The sequence below is a fragment of the Adelges cooleyi genome, unplaced genomic scaffold, assembly GCF_023614345.1.
Source record: "Adelges cooleyi isolate 19-005CV unplaced genomic scaffold, UGA_ACOO_1.1 ACOO_flye_CR_arks_rails_tigmint_CR_PRNA_376, whole genome shotgun sequence".
Lineage (NCBI taxonomy): Eukaryota > Metazoa > Arthropoda > Insecta > Hemiptera > Adelgidae > Adelges > Adelges cooleyi.
Window position 1 is genome coordinate 12,433,657 of NW_026096053.1, and position 23,682 is coordinate 12,457,338.

The 23,682-nt window shown below is 29.3% G+C and overlaps 1 protein-coding gene across 6 annotated transcripts; it reads right to left on the reverse strand.

Moving 5' to 3' along the window:
- Window positions 1–20,018, reverse strand: LOC126840498 (uncharacterized). Of its 6 annotated transcripts, XM_050576278.1 has the most exons (8): window positions 19,865–20,018; window positions 19,674–19,694; window positions 19,223–19,255; window positions 18,198–18,218; window positions 17,808–17,834; window positions 17,671–17,736; window positions 302–389; window positions 1–115 (listed from the first exon to the last, which is right to left on the reverse strand). In XM_050576278.1, the coding sequence occupies exons 1-7, from the start codon at window positions 19,932–19,934 to the stop codon at window positions 325–327; spliced, it is 303 nt and encodes a 100-aa protein (XP_050432235.1). In that variant the 5' UTR covers window positions 19,935–20,018; the 3' UTR covers window positions 1–115; window positions 302–324. The 6 variants fall into 6 exon arrangements, with proteins under 6 accessions (XP_050432235.1, XP_050432236.1, XP_050432239.1 ...); XM_050576279.1 differs by lacking the exons at window positions 17,671–17,736; window positions 17,808–17,834; window positions 18,198–18,218 and adding exons at window positions 525–551; window positions 914–934 and having other exon boundaries at window positions 302–455; XM_050576282.1 differs by lacking the exons at window positions 17,671–17,736; window positions 17,808–17,834 and adding an exon at window positions 525–551 and having other exon boundaries at window positions 302–455.
- Between the last annotated feature and the right edge of the window lie 3,664 nt (window positions 20,019–23,682).

Here is a 23,682-nt window from a genome sequence, read left to right on the forward strand (position 1 = left end):
ATTTATTAAAAATATATAATTTTGGTTTTGAAAAAAATGTGTACACTACATTTGACAAATTATTTAGTTGGATTCGAAAGAAACTGGATATTATTATGACACCTACGGAAACTTCCTGAAATAAAAAATAATAACAAATTAAACAACTGAATTTATTCTTACGACACTAATGTCAAAATTAAACTATGGTAAATATTGTTTAAGCATGTCGGAATTAGACTTTTTAAAACTACATTTCCTTAAAAAAAAGTTGTTCAACACAAAGGTATAAGGATATTTATTATTAACTCGATATACTAACTTTATAATCTAGTAATCTTCAATCTAGTCATCACCACAACACATTGTTTTATAGATATATTCTTCTTGAATACCATACAGTCTTCTAGCTAACCAGATAAAAGAAAAGCAAGGACAACAACACCACATAACCGTTCCACCAAAACAAACGGCCGCTAAATCATGAAGACATTTACTTTATTATTACTCATATTGATTAAACTATATAAAAAAAGGTTACATACCAGGAGTTGCATTTACCGTATCCTCTTCTACCGAACAAAATTAATACAAATCAAAGAATTATGAAACAGCGTAGTAGATTAATATCTAACATAGTAAGAATCTTACATACTACAATACATAATATAGTCAATAGTATATACTGGACCACACTTTTGTAATATCTTACTGTGCTCGGTTTCGACTGTACTAGTTTACTGTTAAGTCTCGATAAATAATGGTTAGCCAACAAATTAATATTAAAGTCCCTTTCTTCCTCATCCCTATACCTATTCAATCTTTCCTCCCAAATAAAAACTTAGTTGGGGTTACAAATAATATTATATTGCAAAAATAATTACGAATATTGTGTGAATTTTTATTTATTATTATTTTGTAAACGTAAACATACCGACGGATCTTGTTTGTGTAACTGAAAATAAATAAAGTTATAATAAGCCAAATGGACCATACAATAAAATATAAAATGTACAAACTAAATAAACAATATTAAATACAAAATAAATATGGTCATTTTTCGAGTGACTTATTACTGTAAGTTTATAAAAACGAATTGTGCCTCATCCCAGACTATATATTTATATTTTAAAAATCGCCAAAATAAAATACCAAAACTTCTTATTGTCGACCATTCTTAGTTTCCGGATTACACTGATTATATAAGATTTACTTTTGGCCACGTATGTAGACAGTATAATACAGGGAGATTTTCTTATCACGAGCCACTCAATATCTCATAGGGTTTAATAAGAAATTAAAATTATTATTTTCATATTGTTTTTATACAATGTGATCTTAACTTTTCACAAATTTTTTTGCTTTCACCTCCTTCCCAACTTTTTTTGATAGCAACTTTTGAAATTTAATTTGTAACGCATACCTACATTTCATTAACTTTTTAATTGAGATTAACGTGCTACAAATTTTGACTGGTCGATAACCAGTTTCGGATAACTATTTTTAATGTTATTGAGTTTCAAGTTTAGGGCAGGAGGAAAGGTCGCGTGTAGTATATTGTTTATCTGCGCGCATTTCCCAACCGCACTTTCCTTCCCATCCTAACTTTAAAAATAGTTATCCGGAACTGGCTATCGACCAGTCAAAATTGTTAGTACATTATTCTCAATTTAAAAAAGGTAATAAAATATATACGTTATCATTTAAGTTTCAAATGTCACTATCAAAAAAACTAAGTTGGGAGGGAGGTAAAAACAAAAACAAATTGTGATAACATTATATAAAAACAATATGAAAAAAAAAATTTTAATTTCTTATTAAACCCTATGAGATATTGAGTGGCTCATGATAAAAAAATTACCTTGTATATAGTACAATTTGTTGGAAAATTTTTATTAAAAAAAATAAAAATATTATGTTACACGTTATTTATTATTTTGTAAACGTAAACATACCTGCTGGCCGTGTATGTGTCGCTGGTGGTTTTCCTGAAAATGGTTAAAGTTATTATAAGCCAAATAAACAATATTGTATACAAAAAAAATATGATAATCAAAACTATTAGTCAAACTATAAAGATTTGTCAGACCAGTTTTTTTTTTATTATAAGGACATCTTAAATTAAAAAAAAAAAGTGGTATTGAAAAAGTGCGCCTCTTCCCTTTCCAACAAAATTATATATTTTATAAATCGCCAAAATAAAATGTCAAAACTACTTATCGACCAATATTAGTTTCCGGATTACACTACTGAATAAAATGGATAACTAATTTAAGTATAAAAATTGGTTTTAGTATGCGTTATTTTTATTTTTATTAAACAATTGTAAAATCTACAAGCACCTAATAATAATTAAGTGTAATATACATATTGAATAGAGGTACCTTACTAAACTAAATTAAACTCACCACCGGGTTTTGCGTTAATGACTGAAATACAAAAAAAAAATTGTCACTTAATTTTACTATACCAACCGTCAAAATATCAGTATGATAAATACACAATGGACTAAACAATATACATATTTAGAATATTTGGTTTTAACTACATCATTCACAAAAATACATTTGTAAAAACTCATAATAATATTTAATTTTACCTGTAACTATTGTCAAAACAAAAACCAATACTAGTAGTAAAATTCTACTAGTATTGGTTTTTGTTTTGATAATATCGTTTCAGAGTAACGATACAGTACGTTTATTATAAGTCAAGTTCGGCTTGAGAATGATTAAGAAATACAATAAACGGTGTAGTTATAGGTTTACAGTAAAATCCCCTATAAAAATATTATTTATCTAAGAAATAAACAACAACATATTTTGTATTATTTGTTTTTGAACCAAACCCTAAGTCGAAAACAAGTCATATATTCAAATATTCAAAACAGTTAGCTTCGATGACTAATATGGCAATACATACAGTAAAATCCTAATGTACGCTTCACTGAAATTTTAATTATTTACTAAAAAACAGCATTTGTATTATTTGTTTTTCAACCAAACTACCTACGTCAAAAACAAGAAACCGACCATTAAGTTGAAAACAAGTTGTATATTCTTGTATCCAATATTTACTTTCATGACTAAATCTGTGTAAAAGAACAGTGAAATCCTCTACAAAAATATTATTTATTTAAGAGGAAAACAACAGCACATTTTGTATTATTTGTTTTTGAACCAAACCACCTATGTCTAAAACAAGAAACATACCTCTGAGTCGAAAGCAAGTTGTATATTCTTGTATCCAATATTTTTTCAGGCGTTCATGAAAAATATTTTTTATTTGAGAAAAAAACAACAGCGTATTTTGTATTATTTGTTGTTGAACCAAACCTACGTCGAAAACAAGTTATATATTCTAATATCCAAAACAATTGGCTTCGATGACCAATCTGAGAAATACATAAAAGAAATCCTAATGTACGCTTTACTGAAATATTATTTATTTACCAAAAAACAGCATTTGTATTATTTGTTTTTGAACCAAAACTACGTCGAAAACAAGAAACATACCTTTAAGCCGAAAACAAGTTGTATATTCTAACATCTAAAACAATTGCCTTTGATGACCAATCTGAGAAATACATATATGAAATCCTAATGTGCGCTTCACTGAAATCTATACTTAAATGAATTTTAAAATGAAGAATAATTGACTGAAATTTTGGTGTAGACGATTCCCAGATTTTAATATTTTTCTTTTCTATAGTTATTGACAGATGTTAGTGTGTAGGGTTGAGAAATGCGCACAGATAAATATAACCCTACTCCTCACCTTCTGCTCGTCTTTAATGAAAAAACTTTAATAACTTTAGAACTATTCATTCAAAACTGGCCATCGACCAGACAAAGTGTTCAACAAATTATTCATAATTTAAAAAGTACCATTTACCATTCAAGTTGCAAAAGTTGATAAAACTAGATAATACTTAAGAAGATAAAAACATGTGGTCACTAGTCACCAAAAATGTATATTATTATATTCATTTTCAACAAAATACTAAAATGTCATTTCCAAAATACATTCAAAATAATGTAATATAAAACAAAACACTTTTATTGAACAAAGGAATTACTGAATACCTAATGTTACACGTTTTAATTAGAATATGCATTTATAAAATAGTATGAATAATGCAACAGCTATGTTGTTGCATAATTATACATAAAAATAATAGCATATCATATCAAAAACGAATTAAACATTTTAATTTTATAGCTATTTTACTTTAATTTTAAAATTCAAACAATGACTATTTTCTTTTTAAGCCTTATTTATCTACATGCCTTTTCCTATAACTTTGGAAATTGGCCGACATTCTATCTCTCAACAAAGTAAACTCTATGGTTACACCCCCCTCCCGCATTCAGTTTTATAAATGCATATTTATAGATATATCAATTTTGTTATGATTTTTACGAAAAACTATTTTTACTGTTGCAAGTTTTTTGCTACCATTTCATTTTTGTACACGTAATTTATTGATTATAAACATGTATATTTTATAATACACTATTACTTTTGCTATTGGGCGGCTATTTATAAGAAATTAATAAAATCCTAAACCATAATTAAGTATCGAATACAATATGAAATAATATATATATATAATACACACATATTTATTTATGATTTTTTTTTTTTTTTTTATTGATAATTTTTTTTACAACCCGGCATCTATGGCCATTAGTTACAGATGTGGTGGAACAAAAGTTATTTACAATGGGTATACATTAAGTTTGCGTATTCTAATAGTTAAGAGCCAAGAAAGAGAATGTGTAATTTTTAAATTAAGTTATATAAGTCAGTTGATTTTAGGAAGTCGATCATCTTGGCATTGTTCTCGGGTTCTGGTCCTGGTGAAGTGTCAAGTGTCGCGTCAATTCCAATCCTTTGTCTGTCTTGTTCGTACTTGAGGCATTCGGTTAATATGTGTTTCACGGTCAGTCTTACACCGCAAGCTACACATATAGGAGTTTCTTCCTTAGCCATTAGATAACCATGGGTTAGTCTCGTGTGTCCGATTCGCATGCGGTTTAGTATTGTTTCATCTTTCCTTTTTAGAAAGCTGTTAATCCATCGGTTAGTGGAACTTTTAATAGTGTTCAGTTTGGTAGTTTGTTGCTTCCATAACTGAAGCGATTTGTCGTTGGACATCTCATTAATCTGGGTTTTTAAGTCATCGTATGTTAGCCCTGGTATTAATGTTACTTCCGCGTTTTGGGTGGCAATTTTAGCCTGTTGGTCGGCTAACTCGTTACCTTTGATGCCTGCATGTCCAGGAACCCACATGAGCGTGATTTGTTTGTTCATAGTTGAGGCTTCGTTTAGTTTGTTTTGAATTTTTATTGCGATGTCGCCGGGATGGAATTGGTTTTTGATGCTGTTGAGGGTACTTAGGGAGTCACTAAAAATAATATGTTTTGAGTGCTCTTCATGTATTATTCTTTTTATTGCCTCTAGTATCGCAATTGCTTCAGCCGAGAATATGGAACATGTGCTTGGAAGTTTGAATAATAGATTTCTGTTTTGGAATATTATTGAAAAGCCAACTTCGTCTTGGGATTTAGAAGCATCGGTGTATACTTTTTGGTAGTCTTTATATTGTTCTAGTATACTGAGAAAGTGACTTCTGTATACTGGGGGAGGAGTTTGAGGTTTTAGGAGGGAAGTTAGTTCTGTATTTATTGCGTAATGAGCTATCCAAGGGGGATGGGTCATTGGTTCTCTTGAAATTATTTGAGCCGTGTTAATACCGTTTACTTTTAGTTCTTGGTGAATTTCAGTATTTTCCTCTGTGAGTGAGTTGAAGTTGGCTCTAACTGTTCTAACCATGTATTTTAGAGCTAAGTCTATCCTTTTTATCTCGGGTAGGTGTTCTCCAGTTATGTTATATATGCTTAAAATTGGACTACTGCGGAAAGCACCTATAGCTAGTCTTAGTCCGCTGTTGTTGATAGTATCAATTGCTTTTAGGATAGAGTATGTTGCAGATTTGAACATAATGGATCCATAGTTTAGTCTGGACTGTATAGTAGATCTGTGGATTTTGATTAGTGTTTCGGAATCACCTCCCCAAGCTGTGTGGGATAGTATTTTGAGTAAGTTTAGAGCGTTGTTGGTTGAGGTCTTTAGGTATTGTATATGGGATGCCCACGTGAGACGGCGATCAAAGAAAAGGCCAAGGATTTTAACCGATTTTTTATTGGGAATTGGCATGCCGTCGAGAGTGATATGAAGTTTGCCTATCTTTCTTTTTTTTATGAATACTATGCAGTTTGATTTTTTTGGAGAGAAGTTAAAACCTGTCTTTCCGGCCCAATCTTCTAGATTGTTGGTGGTTATCTGAAGGAATTTTTGTACAGAGTTAATATTACTGCTTCGACATGAGTAGTTAAAATCGTCTGCGAAAAGGTTGCATTTTACGGGTGGGGAACAGCATTGGGTTATGTCGTTTATGGCTAACAGAAATAACGTTACTGACAGGGCTGAGCCTTGGGGTACTCCATTTTCTTGATAAAATTCGTCGGACATCTGGCTATTTGCTTTTACTTGGAATGTGCGGTCTTTTAAAAAGCCGGTTATAATATTGAGTGTTTTGCCTTTGGATAAAATTTTATTGAGTTTAATTAATATGTTATGTCTCCATGTTGAGTCATAAGCCTTGGAAATGTCCAAATTCACTAGTCCCATGATTTGCTTGTTTTCGAAGGTCTGATTTACTTCGTGTTTAATTTGAAAGAGATTGTCAATTGTGCTTCTATTTTTTCTGAAACCGCTTTGTTGTTTGGCTAGGTAGTTGTATTTTTCTAGGAACCAAGTTAGTCTAAGGTTCAAAATGTTTTCCAATATCTTACACATGGTGTTCAATAGAGTTATTGGTCTATATCCTTCTGGTTTAAATTCATCTTTTTCCTGTTTGATGATAGGTATAATAGTACCATTTTTCCAAGTGGTTGGCCAAGAGCCTTCGATAAAGATTCTATTGAATCTTTTTAACATTAATTTTAGGGCATTTGGTCCAAAGTTTTGAATAAATATGTAAGGTATATTGTCAGGCCCGGGGCCATGACTTTTGCATTTTGCTAAAGTGTATTTGAGTTCTTGGATGGAAATTGATTTGTTTAGTTGGATTTGATCCGTAAGATTACTGTCTATATAGTTGGGAATATTTTCGTTTTCGCATTTTTGTTTATAAATTTGAAACTGGGTTTTATAGTTTTTATCGCTACTGTTGTTGTAGAAGTATTCTCCCAATTTATTCGCAGTTAAATGGTCGTTATTCATTAGTAGGTCGGTATTATTATCGATAAGGTTTATTCTTCGACTTCTGCTAAGTCCTTTTAGAGATTGGATTTTGTTCCAAACAAGTTTGGTGTCGGCTTTTTCGTTGATACTACTTGTGAAATTTTCCCATGAAGCTTTTTTGCTAGTTTTAATCAAATATTTGGTTCTTGCTCGGCGTTTTTTCAGTTCAATGAAGTCATCTTGAGAATTGGAGAGTTGAAATTTGTTTAATGCATTATGTTTATCTTTAATTGCCGATTTAATGTTTTGATTCCACCAGGGTACTTTGGGTTTTTTTTTATTAGCAGTTGATTTACCTATTGTAAGATTTGCTATTTTAAGTATTGAGTTAGTAAATGTATGTACTATTGTATTGATGCTTACCGTTTCGGCATCATTTATACATTTGATACCGGGGATCCGAGATAAGTATTTAATGATAATGGGGAAGTGGTCACTGCTGGTTATATTGCTATATACTTTCCATTGTAATCTTTGTGCTAGCGATGCGTTAGATAATGTTAGGTCGATGTTGGACGTAAGACCGTTTGCGATATTTATATGAGTGGGTTCGTTGCTGTTAAGTATTACAATATTGTCGTCATCGAACGCTTTATCAATTTCTTTTCCTCTTCTATCGGTTGACACGGATCCCCACTTGATGTTGTGGCTATTGAAGTCTCCGGTAATGATGAAAGGCGTTGGTATTTGTTTTAAAATATTTGTTATATCGATATGGTCGAAGCTGTGTTGGTTTGGTAGATATATGTTGCATATATTTAATTCTAGGTATTTAAGTTTTACTCTAACCGCTGTGACTTCGAAGTGGGTGTTTATGTTGATTAATTTACTAGGATATTCAGTTTTGACATATATTGTCACTCCCCCACTAGCTCGTAATCCCTCAGTTCGGTTTTTACTATAACCTGTGTAGTTTAGTAGTTTTCCTGTGTTATCGTTTTTAAAATTAGTTTCTTGTAAACATATTATTGCTGGTTGGATTTCTGTTAATATAATTTTTAGTTAATCGAGTTTTTTTATAAAACCCGTTTATGTTCCATTGTAATATTGTGCACATTCAGATATATTAATATTTAGTGGTGTTTTACTATTTGAGTGCGAAGAACTTTAATTGTCTTCTTGGGGTGGCAAGCTTTGAAATAAGAGGTTAGAAAGTCTTGTGAGTTTGGTCTTCAATCCTCTATCCGTTATTTTTGGACGAACTTTTTCAATTATGTTTAAAATCGAGGGTATATCTGTATTGATTTGTTTGCATAAGGAATGTATGTTGATCGACTTATTTGAAAAATTTTCAATTACGTATTGGAATTGAGATATTGATAATGGGTCGTCATTGGTACTGAGAAAAAACTCTTGAGCTTGTTTCAATAAGGTTTCCAGATTGATTTCTTCAACTTGCGAGAAAGAATTGGATCGGGAATTTATTTTGACTTTCTTTTTCTCGGGCTTCTTGTTAACAATAGGAGAGGTTGCAATGTTAATCGTAGTAGGTGATTTTTGTGAAAGAGATGTTTCGGATAGTGGTCTTTTATTTTTTTCGTTAGTTTCGTTTATTACGATAGGGGGTAAACTATGTTTCGGGGGATTTGATACGTGGTCCGTGTTCTCTTGGGTGAAATCCTTATTCTTTTCGTCGGGTGAGTTGGTGTCTGTAGGTGGGGAAGATGTTTTTATTGTGTCAATTGATAAGTTGTCATCTTGTGACCAATCCATGGGTCTACCGACGTCGGACGAGTCAGAAATTTGGGCGGGTTTGGGAGGGGGAAAATGATCTACCCTTTCGGTAACTTCTTTTGATGGAGTGTCTTGTAGTAATTTTGGGTACTGGTTATCGGAATATTGGGTGCTTAATTCGTCTAAAATATCTTTTTTGCAGGATTTGGAAGTGTGTCCGGTAGATTTACAAGTATAGCAAGTGATTGAGTCGTCGGTGAGAAATATACGAAATTGGGATCCGTTTGAGTTAATTACTAGTGATCCCGGGATTTTATTTGTGTCCTCGTGTTTTATATACATTTGTCTTCTAAAACTCATTATGTGCTCGTATCCTTCAATATTTATTCCTGCTTTTAAATAATTAATTTGGGATGTGGGAATTATATCAACATCTTTGAGGGCGTTAAGTATCGCTTGATTGGGTATGGAGGGGCAAACATTTGAGATGATTATTCTCTTGGCTGGATTGATTAATCTGCGTAATTGAATTTCTTGATCGTTTATTGTAATTATTTTAGTTTTTTCCAACAGTACGTCTAATGTGCTTTTATTAGATAAGAATATACAGAAGCGGTTATTGGAGATTCCGGACACGAAGGTGATATTTTTTGGTGATACTATTTGACCTACGGCCAGAATATATTCTTTTTGTGGAACCCCATCGATGGAGTTGAATACGAGGGCTTGGTCTCTTTTGGGCGAATTATAATTTGCCGTTATTGAAGCAAAATTTCTGTTAGAGCTATTTGTTGTCATGTGTGTTGTTTGTGTTGGGTTTGTATGTGTAAAGACATTTTGTCCGTCTTTATGGCTTGTAAGCGCGGTGTTCGTAATGCTAGCGGTTATCTCGGTATCGGGTTCATTAGCGGTTGCCACGATGTAGAGAAGATAAGGTGACGCCACTCCAACCAAATCAGTGGGTCAAGAAATTACGGCATTTTGGTAGTACAATTTTGTCACGTAGATAGCGCCACCATTCGCCCGGAGGCCGACTTTTACATGGAGCTAATAGGGTTTTTTACATATTATTATACGTTACTGTCATTTTTATTACTAAATAAAAATATATTACATGTAATTTTATTTGATTACAGGACTATAGATTATATATTATTTTAAAAACTACAATATTCGTAGATGTAGTCTAATTAAATGTACTATTTATTCTAATTCCTATTCCACAAAATACGTTTGTAGTCGAACGATGACTATCCTTTTATAACAATATATGAAATTATTCTATACGGTATATAATATAATAACACGTATTATGTACAAGAAACAAATTTTCCTCAACCCCTCCCTCCCCCTTCCTATATCGAATTTTAAGCACCAGAGAAGTTTTTCAAATTGAGTTTATAGTTGTTGAAGGTCTAAAGAATAATTCGTTATAAAGAATAACGAAATTTCTGGACTTATAGTTCCGAAGATATTTTAATTCTTTCTTAGGTAGCCGCAATTCCCCTTAACATTTAATAATTAAAATATAATTATTAAATTATTATTTATTTACTTCAAGTTCTAAATTACTTCAGAGAGTAACATTGTAACAGTTATATAATAAATACCTATAATATATTACTTAAAACACAATTTTTTTGGCTCTGGGGGGTTTAAACCCGAACCCTTCCCCTGTAATACACCACTGTACATAACAATACATTCTTTCCGATTATTTTAATTTACCCCCAAAAAATAAGCATCGCTTGTGTAAGGTGGATATTAATTATTTTAATAAACCCCAATTAAGTGTCTTCGAAAGCCCGACTACCGTGTAATTCAAGCCCAACCATACGTGCAATGCCTAGGGACGAAGTAGCGACATATTCTCTGCATTGTGTTCCTAGAGATGATATTTGCATCACAAATAATTGTTTATATTTTGTGTCTACATAATAAACCGGGGCATATATAATTATAAAATACTGTTGCTCTTATTCATTTTTACAAATAACATTCATTGACTAATGTAGATCTTTTAGATTTATAATTTATTGGCAATATTTGCTCTACTATAGTTTTATTCTATTACTCTGATCTAGAATTTAGAAATTATGACCATGTATACTAATGACTAATTAGTATTGGAATACTACTTTATATTAGTAGAGTAGCTAAAATAATAAAATAAATAACTGTGCTGGACAAAGACTAGATCAGAATAAATTTAATTTAATTAATTATGAAAGCTATATTCTAGTGCTAATATTTACTTTAATGCGGTTAAAAAACACAGTTTTCGCAATTAAAAAGTTAACAAAATAATTACTTATTACTAAATAAGACAATAAAAATAATAAGAACTCCAAATAAAGAATAATCAACATAAAAATAAAAAATAAAACGTTTATTGTCCATAAGCCGCATAGAAAATATCGGCCTCCGGGCGAATGGTGGCGCCACCTGTACAGCGAAGCTGAACTACCAAAATGCCTGAAGCATTCGACCCCAGATTTTTACTGATAAGAAGTTGAGTGGTGTCACCTTATAGTCTCTACATCGTGGCGGTTGCGATACCGATTGCGTGCGGTGTATTGATGGAAAAGGTAGACGTTGCGGAGCTGGAGGCCGGGGAGGGGTAGTTTTTGTTGGTTCCGACCGTCTGGCTCGGCATTGATATGCGGTATTGGTTTATTATTCGTGATTTGGCAGAGGTAGGGGTTTGCTGTAATTTTGGAGTGATGTTATTTTGGGTTCGGTTACCCGTTGGTTTTGGTATGACGTTTGGGTTGTGTTTTTGCGTGGGTGTTGAAGTGTTAGGCGATTTGCCTAATAGATTCTTAGTGCTCATTTCAGATCCTACGGTATTATTTAATAATGTCCATATTACCTGTTAAGTGGCGTAACTACTAAAATGCTTATCGGCAGCTGATGAAATCGCACTGCCGACACCCGTGTTTCACTGTCGGTGGTCAAACACGTACTAAATATATTTTTGTGAATGATGTAGTTAAAACCATTTTTTTTTTTATTTAGTCCAATGTATATTTATTATTATGTATATTAATTATATTGAAATTTTGATGGTCGGTATGGTAAAATTAAGTTAACATTTTTTTTTTGTATTTCAGTCATAAACGCAAGACCCAGTGGTGAGTTTATTTTAGTTTAATAAGGTACCTCTATTCCATGTACATGTAATAAAAAACAATTTTTGTATGAAGGTCCTGAGCAAAACATAAACGGTATGTATAAATATATGTTTTTTTAATTAATTATTATTAGGAGCTTAGATTTTACAATTATTTTATATAAATAAAAATAACGCATATTAAAATCAATGTTTATACTTAAATCAGGTGTCTATTTTATTCAGTAGTGTAATCCGGAAACTAATATTGGTCGACAAGTAGCTTTGAAATTTAATTTTGGCGATTTATAAAATATATAAATCTATTGGCAAGGGAAGTGGTGCACTTTTTCAATACCACTTTTTTATTTTATTTAAGATGTCCTTATAATAAAAGCCGGTGTGACAAATCTTTATAGTTTGACTTATAGTTTTGATTATCATATTTTTTTTTTGTATACAATATAGTTTATTTGGCTTATAATAGCTTTAATCACTTTCAGCCACACCACCAGCAACACAGACACCGCCAACAGGTATGTTTACATTTATAAAATAATAAATAACGTGTAACATTATATTTTTATTTTTTTTAATAATAATTTTCCAACAAATTGTACTATATACAGGATAATTTTTTTTATCATGAGCCACTCAATATCTCATAGGGTTTAATAAGAAATTAAAATTTTTTTTTTCATATTGTTTTTATATAATGTGATCACAATTTGTTTTTGTTTTTACCCCCCTCCTAACTTAGTTTTTTTGATAGTGACATTTGAAACTTAAATGATAACGTGTATTTTTTATTACCTTTTTTAAATTAAGAATAATGTACTAACAATTTTGACTGGTTGATAGCCAGTTCCGGATAACTATTTTTAAAGTTACGAGTTTTAAAGTTTTGAGAAGGGAAGTGCGGTAGGGAAATGCGCGCAGATAAACAATATACTACACGCGACCTTTCCTCCTGCCCTAAACTTGAAACTTCAATAACATCAAAAACAGTTATCCGAAACTGGTTATCGACCAGTCCAAATTTGTAGTACGTTATTCTCAATTAAAAATTTAATGAAATGTAGGTATACGTTACAAATTAGGTTTCAAAAGTTGCTATCAAAAAAACTAAGTGGCGAGGGAGGTTAAAGCAAAAAAATTTGTGAAAAGTTAAGATCACATTGTATAAAAACAATATGAAAATAATAATTTTAATTTCTTATTAAACCCTATCAGATATTGAGTGGCTCGTGATAAGAAAATCTCCCTGTATTATACTGTCTACATACATGGCCAAAAGTAAATCTTATATAATCAGTGTAATCCGGAAACTAAGAATGGTCGATATTAAAAAGTTTTGGTATTTTATTTTGGCGATTTTTAAAATATAAATATATAGGCTGGGATGAGGCACAATTCGTTTTTGTACACTTACAGTAATAAGTCACTCGAAAAATGACCATATTTATTTTGTATTTAATATTGTTTATTTAGTTTGTACATTTTATATTTTATTGTATGGTCCATTTGGCTTATTATAACTTTATTTATTTTCAGTTACACAAACAAGATCCGTCGGTATGTTTACGTTTACAAAATAATAATAAATAAAAATTCACACAATATTCGTAATTATTTTTGCAATTATAATATTATTTGTAACCCCAACTAAGTTTTTATATGGGAGGAAAGATTGAATAGGTATAGGGATGAGGAAGAAAGGGCCTTTAATATTAATTTGTTGGCTAACCATTATTTATCGAGACTTAAGTCCCCTGGATACCGACCATTTTTAAGGAGTTTTGTATAGGCAATATTTAAGAAAAAAGTGGTTTTATTAAATTTCGACCATGTTAATTAACTTACCGGTTAATTTATATGAGCTTCATAGTATTATTTTTAATTTAAATAATTTTGTCTATGAGTAAAAGCCATTTTAGTTAATATAATAGTACATTTTTTGTCCATCGCACAGGCTGAACCAATAGTCCGATAAGTAATCTGAAAATAGATTTGAATTTGTCATGAAGTTTACTTGAGATCGGTCAGCGTACTTTTTTGATATCTTATTCCTACTACGCATAAAACACGTTTGAACATTTTATAAAATTTTAAATTTTAAAATCAAATTTGGAAAGGGTTAAAATTAAAAATTGAAAAAAGTGCTCTGACCGATCTCAAGTAAACTTCATGAGAAATTCATATCTGTTTTTAGATTGCTTATCGGATCAATGTTTCACCCTGTGCGATGGACAAAAAATGATGTGTTTTGGCTGAAAAAAACGGTCGGTATCCAAGGGGCCTTAACAGTAAACTAGTACAGTCGAAACCGAGCACAGTAAGATATTACAAAAGTGTGGTCCAATATACCCAGCCTATCTTCAGATTCACGGCAAGGCCTTTTTATTGGATGTGTTTTTATAGGAACTTTGCCACTATTGACTATATTATGTATTGTAGTATGTAAGATTCTTACTATGTTAGTTATTAATCTTCTACGCTGCTGTGCACATTTTTTCAAAACCAAAATTATATATTTTTACTAATTCATAATAAACATATTTTACTATTCGGCCAATTTCGAAATGTTTTGTTTTTCGTTAATTACACCTATTGTTGACTGAAACCTATAGATTTATTTACTCATTTTAGATAGTGATTTTGTGTATTGAAGAGTGTTATAATCAGGTGTCAGGTTAAATTGAGATAAAATTTTATAAAAACAATATTAAAAAAAATGTTTTGATTTCTAATTAAACCCTATGAGATAAAATATTATTTATTTAAGAGAAAAACAACAGCATATTTTGTATTATTTGTTTTTGAACCAAACCATAAGTCGAAAACAAGTCATATATTCTAATATCTAAAACAGTTGGCTTCGATGACTAATATGGCAATACATACAGTAAAATCCTATTTTACTTTAGACATTTGGCTTCAAAGACCAATCTGAGAAATACAAAGATAAAATCCTAATATACCGACGCTTTACCGACATACTAGTTATTTACCAAAATACAGCATTTTTATTATTTGTTTTTGAACCAAACCTACGACGAACACAAGAAACATACCTTTAAGTTGAAAACAAATTGTATATTCTTGTATTCAATATTTGGCTTTCCTAAATAATTCTGTGTAACACAACAGTAAAATCATCTAAAAAAATGTATTTATTTAAGAGGCAAACAACAGCATATTTTGTATTATTGGTTTTTCAACCAAACCTACGTCGAAAACAAGTCATATATTCTAATATTCAAAACAATTGGCTTCAATGACCAATCTGAGAGTAACATATATGAAATCCTAAATATGTACGCTTCACTGAAATCTATTTTTAAATGAATTTTAATATTTTTTCTTTTTAATAGTTATTTAAGTTCTAAATTTAGGTCGGATGTTAGTGTGCGGTTGAGAAATGCACACAGATAAATATAACCCTGCTCTTCACTCTTCCCCTCGTCCTTAATTAAAAAACTTAAAGAACTTTGGAACTATTTTTTCAAAACTGGCCATCGACCAGACAAAATGTTCAACAAATAATTTATAATTTAAAAAGTACCATTTACCATTCAAGTTTCAAAAGTTGATAAACCTAAATAATATTAAAACAGAAATATTAGAACGTTGTCTAATATTAGGGCGTTGAAAAATCACACGCGGTATATTAAGATCAATTTTTTTTAGTAAATCCGTTTGTACAAAATGGGTAAACATTTTTTGCTAAAATTTAAAATATTACTAAACAACCACATTTTTCACTAGTCTCCAAAAAAGTATATTATTATATTCATTTTCAACAATTTACTAAACTGTCATTTCCAAAATACATTCAAAATAATGTAATATAAAACAAAACACTTTTATTGAACAAAGGAAATGTATAATGTTAAACGTTTTGATTAGAATATAAATTAATAAAATAGCATGAATAATGCAACAGCTATGTTTTTGCTGAATTGTACATAAAAATATAGCATATAATATCAAAAACTAACTTAAAAATATTAATTGTATAAGTATTTTACCAGCGCTTAACTTTAATTTTAAAATTATGCTTAGATTCAAACGATGAATATTTTCTTTTAAGCCTGATTTATCTATATGTCTTTTCCTATAACTTTTGAAACTGGCCGACATTCAATCTATCAACATAGTAAACTCTATGGTTACACCCCCCCCCCCCCGCATTTTGTTTTATAAATATATATTTATAGATATATCAATTTTGTTTTGATTTTTACGAAAAACCATTTTTACTTTTGCAAGTTTTTTGGTACCAATTCATTTTTGTACACGTAATTTATTGATTATATACATGTATATTTTATAGTACACTATTACTTTTGCTTTTGGGCCGCTATTTATAATAAATCAATAAAGTCCTAGTCCATAATTAAGTATAGAATATAATATGTTTTAATATATATGTAATACACGTATATTTATTAATGATTTACTATACACATTGCGTATAGTATAATTAATCAAGTATTATGTTAGTAGTACTTTTGAAATAAGCAACCAAAAAGGCAATCTTTTCGATAAACATTTTTTTTATATTGACCTATTTTTTTCAACTATAATTTTTAGGTACTTTGATAAGGTCTAAATGTATAATAGTTATATGTATTTATAACTCTTAAATATAATTAGGTCATCTAAGCCAAACGTTTTGAATACCAGCTGCGAATATCAATACAAATTTGTATTAAAAAAAAATACGTTAAATGTATATCTAATGTATTCAATTAAGTTAACAGTTTTTTTGATACAAAAATATAGGCTACGTTTTTTTTTCGGGTAAAAAACAAAGTTTGGTTTAAAAACAAAATCATCGAAGCCCGATTTTTGGATATAAGAATATACAACTTGTTTTCGACTTATAGGTATGTTTCTTGTTTTCGACTTTAGGTTCTGCTCAAAAACCAATAATACAAAATATGCTGTTGTTTTTCTCTTAAATAAATAATATTTTATCTCATAGGGTTTAATTAGAAATCAAAACATTTTTTTTAATATTGTTTTTATAAAATTTTATCTCAATTTAACCTGACACCTGACTATAACACTCTTCAATACACAAAATCGCTATGTAAAACGAGTAAATAAATCTGTAGGTTTCAGTCAACAATAGGTGTAATTATTAACGAAAAACAAAACATTTCAAAATTGGCCGAATAGTAAAATATGTTTATTATGATATATTAAAAATATATAATTTTGGTTTTGAAAAAAATGTGTACACTACATTTGACAAATTATTTAGTTGGATTCGAAAGAAACTGGATATTATTATGACACCTACGGAAACTTCCTGAAATAAAAAATAATAACAAATTAAACAACTGAATTTATTCTTACGACACCATTATCAAAATTAAACTATGGTAAATATTGTTTAAGCATGTCGGAATTAGACTTTTTAAAACTACATTTCCTTAAAAAAAAGTTGTTCAACACAAAGGTATAAGGATATTTATTATTAACTTGATATACTAACTTTATAATCTAGTAATCTTCAATCTAGTCATCACCACAACACATTGTTTTATACAAATATTCATCTCGAATACCATACAGTCTTCTACCTAACCAGATAAAAGAAAAGCAAGGACAACAACACCACATAACCGTTTCACCAAAACAAACGGCCGCTAAATCATGGAGACATTTACTTTATTATTACTCATATTGATTAAACTATATAAAAAAAAAGGTTACATACCAGGAGTTGCATTTACCGTATCCTCTTCTACCGAACAAAATTAATACAAATCAAAGAATTATGAAGCAGCGTAGTAGATTAATATCTAACATAGTAAGAATCTTACATACTACAATACATAATATAGTCAATAGTATATACTGGACCACACTTTTGTAATATTTTACTGTGCTCGGTTTCGACTGTACTAGTTTACTGTTAAGTCTCGATAAATAATGGTTAGCCAACAAATTAATATTAAAGTCCCTTTCTTCCTCATCCCTATACCTATTCAATCTTTCCTCCCATATAAAAACTTAGTTGGGGTTACAAATAATATTATAATTGCAAAAATAATTACGAATATTGTGTGAATTTTTATTTATTATTATTTTGTAAACGTAAACATACCGACGGATCTTGTTTGTGTAACTGAAAATAAATAAAGTTATAATAAGCCAAATGGACCATACAATAAAATATAAAATGTACAAACTAAATAAACAATATTAAATACAAAATAAATATGGTCATTTTTCGAGTGACTTATTACTGTAAGTGTACAAAAACGAATTGTGCCTCATCCCAGCCTATATATTTATATTTTAAAAATCGCCAAAATAAAATACCAAAACTTTTTAATATCGACCATTCTTAGTTTCCGGATTACACTGATTATATAAGATTTACTTTTGGCCATGTATGTAGACAGTATAATACAGGGAGATTTTCTTATCACGAGCCACTCAATATCTGATAGGGTTTAATAAGAAATTAAAATTATTATTTTCATATTGTTTTTATACAATGTGATCATAACTTTTCACAAATTTTTTTGCTTTAACCTCCCTCGCCACTTAGTTTTTTTGATAGCAACTTTTGAAACCTAATTTGTAACGTATACCTACATTTCATTAAATTTTTAATTGAGAATAACGTGCTACAAATTTGGACTGGTCGATAACCAGTTTCGGATAACTATTTTTGATGTTATTGAAGTTTCAAGTTTAGGGCAGGAGGAAAGGTCGCGTGTAGTATATTGTTTATCTGCGCGCATTTCCCAACCGCACTTTCCTTCCCATCGTAACTTTAAAAATAGTTATCCGGAACTGGCTATCAACCAGTCAAAATTGTTAGTACATTATTCTCAATATAAAAAAGGTAATAAAATATACATGTTATCATTTAAGTTTCAAATGTCACTATCAAAAAAACTAAGTTAGGAGGGGGGTAAAAACAAAAACAAATTGTGATCACATTATATAAAAACAATATGAAAAAAAAATTGTAATTCCTTATTAAACCCTATGAGATATTAAGTGGCTCATGATAAAAAAATTACCCTGTATATAGTACAAATTGTTGGAAAATTGTTATTAAAAAAAATAAAAATATATTGTTACACGTTATTTATTATTTTATAAATGTAAACATACCTGCTGGCGGTTTATGTGTCTTTGGTGGTTTTCCTGAAAATGGTTAAAGTTATTATAAGCCAAATAAACAATATTGTATATAAAAAAAATATGATAATCAAAACTATTAGTCAAACTATAAAGATTTGTCAGACCAGCTTTTTTTTATTATTAGGACATCTTAAATTTTTAAAAAAAGTGGTATTGAAAAAGTGCGCCTCTTCCCTTTCAAACAAAATTATATATTTTATAAATCACCAAAATAAAATGTCAAAACTACTTATCGACCAATATTAGTTTCCGGATTACACTACTGAATAAAATGGATAACTAATTTAAGTATAAAAATTGGTTTTAGTATGCGTTATTTTTATTTTTATTAAACAATTGTAAAATCTACAAGCACCTAATAATAATTAAGTGTAATATACATATTGAATAGAGGTACCTTACTAAACTAAATTAAACTCACCACCGGGTTTTGCGTTAATGACTGAAATACAAAAAAAAAATTGTCACTTAATTTTACTATACCAACCGTCAAAATATCAGTATGATAAATACACAATGGACTAAACAATATACATATTAAGAATATTTGGTTTTAACTACATCATTCACAAAAATACATTTGTAGAAATTCATAATAATATTTAATTTTACCTGTAACTATTGTCAAAACAAAAAACAAAACTACTAGTAAAATTCTGGTAAAATTTCTTTTATACGACATATTTAAAAACACCACTGCAGCTAAAAGGTAAACACAATTTTAATTTTATAATAACTCTGAAACGATACGGTACGTTTATTATAAGTCTGGTTCGGCTTGAGAATGATTAAGAAATACAATAAACGGTGTAGTTATAGGTTTACAGTAAATCCCCTATAAAAATATTATTTATCTAAGAAATAAACAACAACATATTTTGTATTATTTGTTTTTGAACCAAACCCTAAGTCGAAAACAAGTCATATATTCAAAAAATTCAAAACAGTTAGCTTCGATGACTAATATGGCAATACATACAGTAAAATCCTTATGTACGCTCCACTGAAATTTTAATTATTTACTAAAAAACAGCATTTGTATTATTTGTTTTTCAACCAAACCACCTACGTCAAAAACAAGAAACCGACCATTAAGTTGAAAACAAGTTGTATATTCTTGTATCTAATATTTACTTTCATGACTAAATCTGTCTAAAAGAACAGTGAAATCCTCTACAAAAATATTATTTATTTAAGAGGAAAACAACAGCACATTTTGTATTATTTGTTTTTGAACCAAACTTAAAGTCGAAAACAAGTCATTTATTCTAATATCCAAAACAATTGGCATCGATGACTAATATGTTAATATTATACATGAAATCCTAATGTACCCTTCACTGATATATGAGTTACTTACCAAAACACAGCATTTTTATTAGTTGTTTTTCAACCAAACCTATGTCGAAAACAAGAAACAGACCATTAAGTCGAAAACAAGTTGTATATTCTTGTATCCAATATTTTTTCAATTTTTCATGAAAAATATTTTTTATTTGAGAAAAAAACAACAGCGTATTTTGTATTATTTGTTGTTGAACCAACGTCGAAAACAAGTTATATATTCTAATATCCAAAACAATTGGCTTCGATGACCAATCTGAGAAATACATAAAAGAAATCCTAATGTACGCTTTACTGAAATAGTATTTAATTACCAAAAAACAGCATTTGTATTATTTGTTTAATGTACACGTGTAGTGTACATGTGTATAAAGTCGTTACACGTGTATGTAATGACGTCTGATGTAGTTTTTGAACCAAAACTACGTCGAAAACAAGAAACATACCTTTAAGTCGAAAACAAATTGTATATTCTAACATCTAAACAATTGCCTTTGATGACCAATCTGAGAAATACATATATGAAATCCTAATGTGCGCTTCACTGAAATCTATACTCAAATGAATTTTAAAATGAAGAATAATTGACTGAAATTTTGGTGTAGACGATTCCCAGATTTTAATATTTTTTCTTTTTAATAATTATTTAAGTTCTAAATTTAGGACAGATGTTAGTGTGCGGTTGATAAATGCACACAGATAAATATAACCTTACTCCTGACCCTTCCCCTCGTCCTTAATTAAAAAACTTTAATAACTTAAAACTATTCATTTAAAACTGGCAATCGAACAGACAAAATGTTCAACAAATTATTCATAATTTAAAAAGTACCATTTACCATTCAACTGGTAAAAGTTGATAAAACTAGATAATACTTAAAAAGATAAAAACATGTGGTTACTAGTCACCAAAAAATTATATTATTATATTAATTTTCAACAATACACTAAAATGTCATTTCCAAAATACATTCAAAAATATGTAATATAAAACAATACACTTATATTAAACAAAGGAAATGTATAATGTTAAACGTTTTGATTAGAATATACATTTATAAAATAGTATGAATAATGCAACAGCTTTGTTGTTGCTGAATTATACATAAAAAATATAGTATATAATATCAAAAACTAACTTAAAAATATTAATTGTATAAGTATTTTACCAGCGCTTAACTTTAATTTTAAAATTATGCTTCGATTCAAACGATGACTATTTTCTTTTAAGCCTGATTTATCTACATGTCTTTTCCTATAACTTTGGAAATTGTCCGATAATCCATCTCTCAACATAGTAAACTCTATGGTTACACCCCCCCCCCCCCGCTTTTGTTTTATAAATGTATATTTATAAATAAATCAATTTGATTTTGATTTTTACGAAAAACCATTTTTACTTTTGCAAGTTTTTTGCTACCAATTCATTTTTGTACACGTAATTTATTGATTATATACATGTATATTTTATATACACATTTTATTTCAGTTAAACGTACATTAGGATTTTGCTGTATGTTATTGCCAGATTAGTCATCGATGCCAATTGTTTTAGATATTAGAATACATATATGACTTGTTTTCGACTTAAGGTCTGGTTCGAAAACAAATAAAACAAAATATGCTGTTGTTTTTTTGGGTGTTACTCAAGCTTGACCGAAGCCGAAATAATTTTTTAATTATTTTATAATAATAGCCCATGTGTTAATTGTTTTATAAATAATTTTCTTCGCTGTTATTAAACAATAAGCTTATTTGTATTCTCCACATGGTGACTCTGGTGTTGATTTTTTGCCCGAATTAGCAAAAGTATCAGACCATATAAGATTAAAAAAATCAATCGATATTTTTTTAAAAAAAAAAGGTCCATCAAAGACCTCGACATAGGGTTGACCTTACTTTAAAAATGATTACGGAGACACTCAATACTTAAGAATTTGATCTACAATGCCATTAGAAATTCTCAAAACGACCAAAATAAACACTATAAAATATTTATAAGTATTTGCTATGGATTTTTGAAAATAAAAACATACTAAAAGTAATAAAAAAATTCAAATTTATAAATACTGGCGTTCAGACATTAATACGTTCAAGTTTAATGTCAGTTAAACCTTTTTAAAATCGACTACTATTATTTTGTAAGGATATCAAATTGATATGTATATTTACCCAGAACTGAATTAATGATTAACTTTTTTTTAACTCTTACTGTTTTTAATAAACTGCAATAATTGCCAGGATTTAGCCTAATTGAAATTATCAGGCTTAAAATTAATACAACGCATCTTATAAAAAAAATTGCAGTGTACAAAGTATCAAACTAAAAATTACAAAAACATGCACGTGAAGTTGCCTACCAGAATCCCCGTCTTATTAATAAAACGTTAATAATTTAATTCATATTTTCAAAACAGAGGCCCATTAAATAAAATCTGATATGTTTTATATATAAAAAGCAGTGCATTATTTAGTTTAGAAAAAAAAATTCTCTTTATTTTTTGTTAACATAATTAAATTAAATAAAAAATTTAAAAAAACATAAAGAGAAAATATTATATTCTTGTAACGACCTAATCATATTAAAAGTACTGACCTTAACTGTGTTAGACACTCGTTAAATATTTCACTAGTTTTTTTAAATCACTTAATTTTGCCATCAAAATATTTTAATCGATAATTTTTCACGTTTTACATGTTCATAATATAAGGAGATGGAGATAGGCAATATTACAATCGTATGTTTTTAATGTACTTTAACTGAAAATATTATCTTTGTGATTTATACTTATATTCATTAGTGAATCGAAGCTTGGGTGGATTTCTGCAGGTGAAAACCTCCAGGATCACCACAATTGTACCACAAAAGTCAGTTTATGGATAGCCAAAATTTTATCCTTCTCTTTTAAAATTGAGAAAAATATATAGGTTTAAAATTTTTGCGGATACTTGTCGGTTTAAGGGGCTGAAAATTGAACTTAAAACCCAATGACACTATTAAAGTGTTTAAGTAACTTATTGAGGGAATATAAATTTAAATAACCATAGAAATAATTACTTCCGTTTTGCGTGAGCCGGTAGCCGAT